Genomic DNA, 9,728 nt, shown 5'->3' with positions numbered 1-9,728 from the left:
TAGAAAACATTAACTAGCTGACAACTTTTAGAGAAAATATTGTTTAAATCATCTCCAGTAGTTTTTCACAGCAAAATTATAGACACAGATTTTCCAAAAAAAGAAAAAGCATCTCTGTTCTCCACTTCTCCCCAAAAGGTTAGTTTCCATATTGATAAGACTCAAGAATGTTAGTTTTTAGCTATTTCAAACAATACCTCAGTAAAAATCTTAGTACATGCTTCTTTTTTAATGTAAAATTATTTTTCTAGCATAGAAATTTAGAACTGGAATTGCTGAGTCAAAGTACATGCTCATTTCAACTTTTAGTAGATACTGACGATTCACTCTTCAAAAAGGCTGTACTGATTTAAACACCAATGGAATATGAGGCACTGTACTCTTTTCCACCACATTCTTTCCAACTTGAGAGGCAAAGAATGAGAGCACGTGCTCTTAACATCAAGGTTGCTGGTTTGACTCCCGCATGGGTTGGTGGGCTATGCCCACCCACAACTAAGATTGTTGACAGGCGGCCGGATGGCAACTGGACTTGGAGCTGACCTAGCTGCGTCCTCCACAACTAAGGCTGAAGGACAACAACTTGGCTGTTCCCCTTCCCCAATTCCCCAATAAAATCTTAAAAAATATATATCTGGGCGATTTTTTGGGATATTCTTTCAGAGCTTCTGGGTGATTCTACTATACAGTCATTCTAAATTACCAGCAAAAATCTAAGGAGCTAGAATCCCTACAGCTGCATGTCATCTGCACATTATAAAAGTCAAAACTATTTGCTAAAAGCAATTTATAACAAACTATGTAAAGCTATTTAAAAAAGTTACATAGCAAATTTAGAAATATATTCTTCCAGTCCTATTTCAACTAATGACATGTTTTAAAGATTGTTTATCTAGCCTCCCATAGCCCTTTCCAGAATTAGTCACTTCTAACAATACAAGTTAATTAATTTACCCATTTTTTTTGGAGACAATATTTATAATTCACATTACAGAAATGGGATTCAATTCCTTGATGTAAAAAAAAATCACAAGTCAGTAAGAAAGATCAACAAAGGAAGTTTAATAATAACTAAAAGGAACATGGGAAATAATATAATTAACAAAGCACATGAAGTGGGGAAAATAGATAGTCTCAGTGAACTATATTTCTCATTATTCATAGAATGGGGTCAATGACACTGAATAAAATACAGTCATGCATCGCATAATGTCATTAATTTACCAATTACTGCTGGAGCAGTAATTTGTTAGATAACTGAAATCTAATATCAATTTACTATATACGAATGTGAAAATATTTGATTTTCTAAAAATTTCTACCTTACTCTAAAAATAATCATATTCCTTTACACTTGGTTTTATGTATAAAAAATGAGCCTGTTTTTATTTTTTATTTTATTTTATTTTTTAGCTGAGCCATCCTACCACCTGTTGACAGCTCAGTGGCAGCTCAGCTCAGAGGCAGCTCACTGGCCCATGTGGGAATTGAACCGGCAATTCTGTTGCTCAGATTTCGTGCTCTTAACCAACTGAGCCACTCGGCTGGCCCCTGGTTCTGCTTTTTAATCCAATCTGGTGATCTTTACCTTTTAATTGGGATGTTTAGACTATTTACATTTAACATGATTACTGTGATCGATTAATATGGTTACTATCTATCTTGCTGCTTGTTTTCTATTTGTCCCATCTGTACTTTATTCCCATTTCCTTATTTTTCTGCTTACTTTTGGACTAGCCACTTTTTAGGATCCTAGTTTACATTCTCTGGTGGCTTATTAACTATAACCCTTTGTTGTGTTTATGGTGGTTGCTTTAGAGTTTATAGTATACATCTTTATCAGCCTACCTCAAGTAATATTATACCACTTACTATATACTCGAAGAACCCAGCAAAAGCATACTATTATACATATAGTCTGTGCTATTTTTGTCACATGTTTTACTTCTATGTGTCAGAAACTTCATAATACAGGTTATTTTTGTTTTATACAGTCAATTGTTTTTCAAAAAGATTTAGATAATAAGAAAAAAGTATTTTGTATTTAACCATATGGTTTACTATTTCTGGTGCCCCTCATTCCTTTGTGTTGATCTATATCTGCATCTATGACCTGTATAATTTTCCTTCTGCCTGATGGATTTCCTTTAAGTTTCCTGTAGTATAGGTCTGATGTTGTTAAATTCTATCAGTTTTTGTATATGTAAACAAGTCTTCTTTTCACTTTCATTATTGAAAGGTAGTTTTGCTGGGTACAGACTTCTAGATTGACAGGTTTTTGTTTATTTTTCCTTTCAAGATTTTAAAGATGTTTCTCTACTATCATCTTGCTTGCATCGTTTCCCATGAGATATCTGATGTCAATGTTATCTTTGTTTCTCTTGGTGTAGTTTTTTTCACGATTCTTTTGCTTGGGGTTCACTGAGCCATTTCTATCTGTGGATTTATAGTTTTTAACACATTTTGAAACTTTTTGGCCATAACTTTTTCAAACATTTATCTGTTCCTCCTCTCTTTGGGGACTCCACTTGCATGAATATTAGTCCAAGCGAAGTTGTCTCATTTCTCACAGCTTTGTTCGTTTTTTCAGTCTCTTTTCTCTTTGTGTTTCACTTTGAATAGTTTCTATGTCTTCATGTTCATTCATCTTTTCTTCTGCAGTTATCTAATCTCTTCTACTTGGGTCTTTAAAAAAAAACCCCACATTTTCCATATCTCTATTTAATTTGCTTAATCTCTTCTAATTTTTTTAAACATATGAAATAGTTGTAATAAGTGTTTTACTGTCCTGTCTACAAATATCATTNTGTAGTGTATCTTTTGCTGAGTTGTCCTCCTATGCTAACGTGCTAAGATATTACCAGTACAGAAGTTATAAGCTTTGTAAAGGCTCTATTACCAAGTTTTCCAGAAAGATGTCACCAACATGTCCTCCAATAGAATGTCACTAATCTTTACTGGTATCATTATATTTAAAAGAGAGAAATGATTACATTATTAGGTGAAATGGCCCAACATAGCTAAACCTATTTACCTTTCTTGAATATCTTTCAAAGTCAGGTTGAATATCTTTCAAGTGGTTACTGGATATTTGTGTTTTTTTCTGAGTTGTTTGATAATCATATTATTTGCCCATTCTCATTCTTTTCTTATTGATCTGTAAGATTTATTTAGAGGTTCCCCCTCTCCCCTTTTGTAGTGTAATCAAGGCTTAATTTATCTGGCTAAATTCTTTAAACACTCTAGGTAAAATGGAGGTTTTAATACCTAGTGGAGGTTTCAATAGCTGTGTAGTTTTACTAAGCCTCTTTCATAGTCATAAAAAGAGCAACTCACTTCACATTAAAATGTGACAATACTAAATTCAAAAATACAAACGGAAGCTCGGAATCAATCATTTATCACAAAACGAACAATTTCAATGTTTAAACATACAATTACTTTCCTTCATACTTAACTCAAAATGAGTAAACAGAATTTTATTCAAACTTTACAAATATCCTTTAGTTAGCCTGAGATTAAACATGAGAAAGTTCAAGCTGAAGTTAGACTTCATTGTCCTAACAGTTAAGCATCTGAAAATAAAGCTGAGGATGAATATGCACTTACCAAATATCATGAAAGCATTCCAATGAAGTTTGACAATGAATAGTGACCCAAACCGAACTTTAATCTGCTCTGGTCTACATGATTCAGAGCCTAAAAGTTCCTATTATTTAATGATTAAAAAAAAAAGCCTGCAATGACAGATTTATAAAGGTGTGTCTAGATGCAGAATTTGAGTTTAACATTTCTACGGCTGCTGCTTTAGACTATTATTAAAAAAACACAACTTCCCCAATCTTTATTCAACATGTACTTGAAAACATGTAGCAGCATAGTATAGTTTATTAAGTTTATAAATATCAGTACCTGTAATAAAATATAAAATGCAGATTCTCCCTTTTTCAAATATTAAGTCTCTGAATGCTTCATTCATCCTTTGGTTTCAACCCATACAGTGCACTCATGTTACATTGTAGATTCAGCATTGAGACGAACACTGTACATCTGTTAGGGGAGGAGGGCGCTACATTGTAGAAAGTAAACGCTGAAGCAAAAATACTTTCTGAATATATACTGTACATCATGTAAACAAACATTCATAAGAATCAACACAGGCCAAAATATTGTTTTTTAGGAAATCAGAATCTTCTTTCATTTAAGTTCCATACACTGAAGATGCTTTTTGTTAAGAAAAAGAATGGAGCCTGTTCCTATATTTGCGTATGTGCTTAAATACCTTGGAAACAAGTAATCATTACATTCATTTGCTAACAGTTTGTCCTCTTAGTTGGCTGGCTGTTGCAAACAAGGAAAACAGAACTGTTTCAGTCCCTGTTTTTCATTTAATACTAGCTAAGTAATATATAATTAATTCATCTTTATCAGTCCATATTAGTCATATAAATAGACTAACTGAAGCAGTGAATTTCAAAATTTGTGCAGGGGAAACTAGTTGATCATCATTTGTTTCCAGTAAGGCTAGTACCAAAATAATTACTGCAAAGTCAGTCCAAGCTAGTAGTAAACCCCTGATTTAGCAAGCTGAATCAAAATTTGCAGTTAAGTGATTTTAATTCCTATATTACTGTGCAAATCCAGAATTCCTATGTGATAGACAGTGCTGGCAGCATCAAAGCCCTGTAATAACAGAATGAAATACCGATGTAATTTTGAAATGCGGAGATACTATATGAAGAAATTTGAATGTCCTAAAATGATATCCCAGCAATGGCTTCAGGATTCCCTTAATGAATCAGAAACTAAGAAAGACAATTCATTAGTCAATAATGTTGAGTCAAAAGCCTAAATTTGAAGCAAGAAATGATAAAGACATAAAACCAAAGATGCACTTTCTACTATGACCATATGCAACAATTTCAAGCTTTGTGTCAACATTCTGTACCAGCAGCCGCCCCCTCTGAGGAAAAAGCTTGTCATGACTGTCCACCCCTTTTCAAAGCTTCTAGTCTTTGAAGAAGTGCGTTTCCGAAGGCATCCCGGTAGGCGGGGCTGACCGTATCCAACAGGGAGTAGACTGTTTCGTGGTAAGGAGTCTGTAAATGGTCATCCACCTGGTCAAAAGCATAACCTACCACCTGCAAGAGAAATTCCACAGTGAATTCAAGAATTAGATTTCATCCTGGTATAGCAAGCAGAAACCAACTGTTTACATNAATCTCCAGCCACCATTTGAGTCTTCACATTATGTAGAGTGGCTGCAGCTGCTGCCTTTTATGACTCCAAAGCCATGCAATGCTGGAGGCCTAACATCATATTCCTGTTACATCAGGTGCAAATTTTTAAAAAAGGCCAATGACATCCCATCAGCTTTTCTTCTATTTCACATGTTAACAGCGATTTCTCTGAAGGATGACCCATTCGGTATCTTTTTATAGAATTCTTAAAAAGTTGACAATGTTTAGTTGGTGATTGTCTCCATCTTCCTCAATTAATGCTAGTTGTTAACATTTTGTGATAGTACTTTGATAAAAAACAAAAATAGCACTGTGATTCAGGATGAGTCCGTACTCTATTTGAGCGAAAGGTATAAAAATAACAGGTCCTACACCTTAACATTTATGCTGAATTTCTCCTAGAAAGTATAATGTACAAGGCAACACACTTAAATTTAAAGGGAGTATGTCTGGGGCCTGCCAAGTGGCTCAGTTGGTTAAGAGTTGGCTTAAGAGCACGAGCTCTGAGCAACAGGGCCGCCAGTTCGATTCCCACATGGGCCAGTGACGCTGCGGCTGAGCTGTTGCTGAGCTGCCAACAGGTGGCAGGATGGCTCTGCTGGTGTAACAACGAGATTGCCGGTTCGATGGTGGGCTATGCCCACCTGCAACTAAAACTGAACTCGGCAGCTTGAGCTGAGCTGCCACCTGGATGGCTCAGTGGATAGAGCGTGTGCTCCTAACAACAAGGCTGCTGGTTCGACTCCCGCATGGGATGGTGGCTATGCCCACCCGCAACTAAGACTGAACACAGCCCCTTGAGCTTAGAGGCCACGGGCTGCTGACGAGAAGCCAGATGGCGACTGGTGCCCTCAACAACGAAGATTGAAGAACAACTTGGCTGCTTCCCAATTCGCTCCCCCAATTCCCCAATAAAATCTTATAAAAAAAAAGAAAATTCACAGAGCCAAAAACTGCTTTAAAAAAATAAATAAAATAAATAAAGGGAGTATGTCTGTTATAAAACCTTCCAATTTTTATAATATTTTAAATTTCAGGCATTCTATGGACAGCCTGAATGTACTCGTAATTTTATATTCCAAAACAAAACATATGGACCTGAAGTCAGTTGCACCCATTCCTCAAAAGTCCCGTTCAAACCTCCCATGCTTCGTCTAATTCTCTGCCAGATGAGATCTCACCTTCAAAACCACTTTGTTTATATTATTGCTATGGCAAGTGTTATAATTATTATTCACGAACATGTCTTACTATCTTCAAAATACTGGGGGTGCCAAAAAAATTGTATATATGTGACCTGTATTCATCTTTTGTTATCGGTATATATTGAGTATTACAATTCTAATAGTTTTTTTTTTCCTTTCTTAAAACGTATAAACAGTTTTTTGGCACCCTCTGTATGTCCAGAATCCAACTGCTTCTTACCATCTTCACTGCTACCACTCTGATCCAAGCCACTGTCATCTTTTGCCTGGATTATTGCAATATCCTTCTGACCGGTTTTGTTTTCTCCTTTGGTCCTCCCACACAAGTCTATTTCAACACAGCAGTTAGCATGATCCTGTACAAACAGGCCCGATTATGTCACCTCTCCTCAAACTCCTTCACCCAAAGTAAAAGCCAAAGCTGTTATCATGGCCTACAGTGCCCTCCATGGCCTGACCCTCACGTCGCCCCGCCCCCTCTATTCCCTTCACTCCTTTCTGATGGTCCTCGAACACACCAAGCACGCTTTTGCCATGGGGCCTCGCACTTGCTGTTCCTCCTGCCTGGAAAACAACTCTTCCAGGTATTCACGTGCCTTGCTCCCCAGCTTTTTCCAAGTCGCTGCTAAAATGTCCCCTTATTAAATAAGGGGGACCCTCGCTTACCCCTCTATATAAAAGTGACAAAGCTCTTCCCTCCCCATGGCTTTCTTTATTTATTTTCCTACGGCCCCACATCACCACATGGCACATGATTTATTTGATTCCTGTTTCCCTCGCCTTCAAGGAAAAGTAAACTCTGGGAGGGCAGGGCCTTCATCAGCTCAGCTGCATCCCGGCACCGACCACAGTCCCTGGCCCATGCAGGCAAGCAGGACAGACTTACTGACGGAAGGAACAGACCTTCCACTGGAACATAAGCTCCTTGAAGGTTCTGCCCGAGTCTTCTTCACCCGTCACGTCAGCCTTTACCGGCCGCAGACACTCGCTTGACGGACCCTTAACAAATCCTGCTGCACGAACGAAGAGCAAGGGAAACGACGTTACTGAGAATGCCCGGGGCACGGCGGCACGGCAGCGGGTGCCAGCCACCCAAGCGGCCACACGCGGGCGCGGGCTCTCCACCCAAAAGGTGGCGCCGAAAGGGGAACCAGAGCCNGCCCCAACACTTTCACACTTTTAATCCTTAAAAATTCAGCTCATATACATCTATTTCAGGACTCTGTACCTGTTCTCAAGATAAAGTTAATCACTATCTTCCTTAGTAGAATCTCTGGATTGGTTTTGCTGTACTTATCATACTTCATTGCAAATGGGGGCCTGTAAATGTCTATTACACCAGGGCAGTGTCTGGCACAAAGCAGGTCTTCACTGGATATTTTCTGAATAAACCAAAGAAAAAATTTTAACTCTCTGCTTCTCAAGATGTGGTACTCAGCCCAGTGACAAGGGGCATACAAAGTCACAAGATAAACATGGTAGACAGTCCTAGAAAATACATATCACTGTTATAGTAACAATATTATGGAGTATGATACAAAATTGCCTAGAATTTTATAGCAAATGGAAGTCTTAAGCCACGTCCTCTTTAGGTTATGCCTCCATACCATTACGGTTTCCTTTGCCTCTGATAGGAATATCTGAGTAAGGAATATTTAAGGGGAAAGTAAGTAAGAGGAATAGTGTCCTAATCCAAGGAATTAACTCAAAAGTGCTGAAAATTCTGGGCATTGGGTCTGGGGGTATAACATTAGCAGGCATAGGTAGGAGCTGGTAGAGGGGTATGTGATTAGTGTTGAGTTAGACTTTTTCTAAGTCTTTACAGCTCTACCCACTTCAGTTATGATACTGTTCCTTGTTAAAAGTTAAGGTAATTATTGACAGCTCTTACTCCATCTGTTGGTATGATTTCTAATCTGTGTTAGTGTTTTTGGAGAATTCATGAAACTGGTTATCAAGATAGTGAATTCCACTTCCTTTATTTTCTACTTCTTAATTTTTTATGATCTAATTTTTCTATGGCAAAAAATGTATTATGCTTGCAATAAGACAAAAAAACTTTAAAAATGTGATATATTAGAAAGTAGGTGTAGAAAGCAGAAAATTTTTCTTCTTAGGGAAGCCAGGCTATTAAGATACTTAAAGTAATTGGTAGCTTCAGTTTTAAATAAAATGAGAGGTTTGAATTTATCTGCTTTTCAAACAAACGTTTTGAAATTAAAGATGAAGAAAGTTGATTAATTATAAATAGCAACATTTAGAATTTAGGCAAAACTAAAGCTAGTTTCACCTTTATTTTCTGTAACACATAAAATTTAATCTGTTTTCAACAGCTCTGAGACTTATGTTTATTTTGAAAAAAAATTTAAATCAGAAACATTTGTAGTATTACAAATATAAAGTACTTGTCATTCAAATAAAAAAGACCTATTTTTCCATTTGTATACTGATTTATAAAATTACTCTGTACTTCACTTTCAACAATGACAGAGATACATACACACAAACTAGTAATAACAAATCAAGCCAACAGAACTGTATTATACTTTTGTGGATTAAGGGGGGAGATGAGGGTAACAGTTAATTTGGGAAGCCTTTTAAACTGCAAATAAGCAGCAACAGTATAATCCTGTAAACAACTTTTCACTCAAAACCAGAAACTGTAAATGATAGTCTAAGAAAAGACAGTCAAAAATTGAATGCTTAAAAAAAAAAAAATCCAGGAATTAGTTTTTGTTTCTATAAAATACTCTAGAGAGTTTGGTACTATATTTAAAGTACATTCTAACCAACATAAATTAATATCTAAAGAAATATAAACTAGAAAAACCTCTCTGCCCTCTATTTAAACTCTAAATTGGCTTTCTAACAGGTTCTGAGCAATATTCTGTTGTCAGCATCTTCAAAAATTGGAATACCTTACAGTTGCTATTAGTTATTCTGCTAAATCACCTCGTATAAAGTTTCCAAAATGATTCCTTATAACATCATGCATAAAAAATTTAGGAACCAGCCTGACGAAAGAACGGAACCAGAAAGATTACAAGAGCAGTATATAGATTTCAAATTTTCACTTTGAAAGAAAGTTTGACTTTTCAGTTGAATTACAATAGTCGGCTGAGGGCTAGAAGGTGATATCTTAATCATGGTTACTTTTATTGTATCATACATCAAGCCTGTAAATCCTCTCAACATGAATAAGAAGTGGTCAGTATGTGGTTATTAAGAGGCTCTTTTTTTTTAGATTTTTTATTGGGGAATTGGGGTATGGGAACAGTGCTGG

At 36.5% G+C, this 9,728-nt stretch overlaps 1 protein-coding gene across 1 annotated transcript in view; it reads right to left on the bottom strand.

The window, feature by feature from the left end:
* LOC109382734 (adenylate kinase 7) overlaps positions 1-9,728 on the bottom strand; it is an 83,825-nt gene that overhangs the window by 69,151 nt on the left and 4,946 nt on the right. The window contains exon 2 of the mRNA XM_019642456.1: positions 7,332-7,458. Coding sequence (XP_019498001.1) covers positions 7,332-7,363 — 32 coding nt within the window. The 5' untranslated portion in view covers positions 7,364-7,458. The remainder of the gene's footprint in view (positions 1-7,331; positions 7,459-9,728) is intronic.

Source organism: Hipposideros armiger, unplaced genomic scaffold (genome assembly GCF_001890085.2).
Source record: "Hipposideros armiger isolate ML-2016 unplaced genomic scaffold, ASM189008v1 scaffold_69, whole genome shotgun sequence".
Lineage (NCBI taxonomy): Eukaryota > Metazoa > Chordata > Mammalia > Chiroptera > Hipposideridae > Hipposideros > Hipposideros armiger.
Note: the sequence above shows the minus strand (reverse complement) of the source record. Positions and strands in the feature narration are given on the sequence as shown.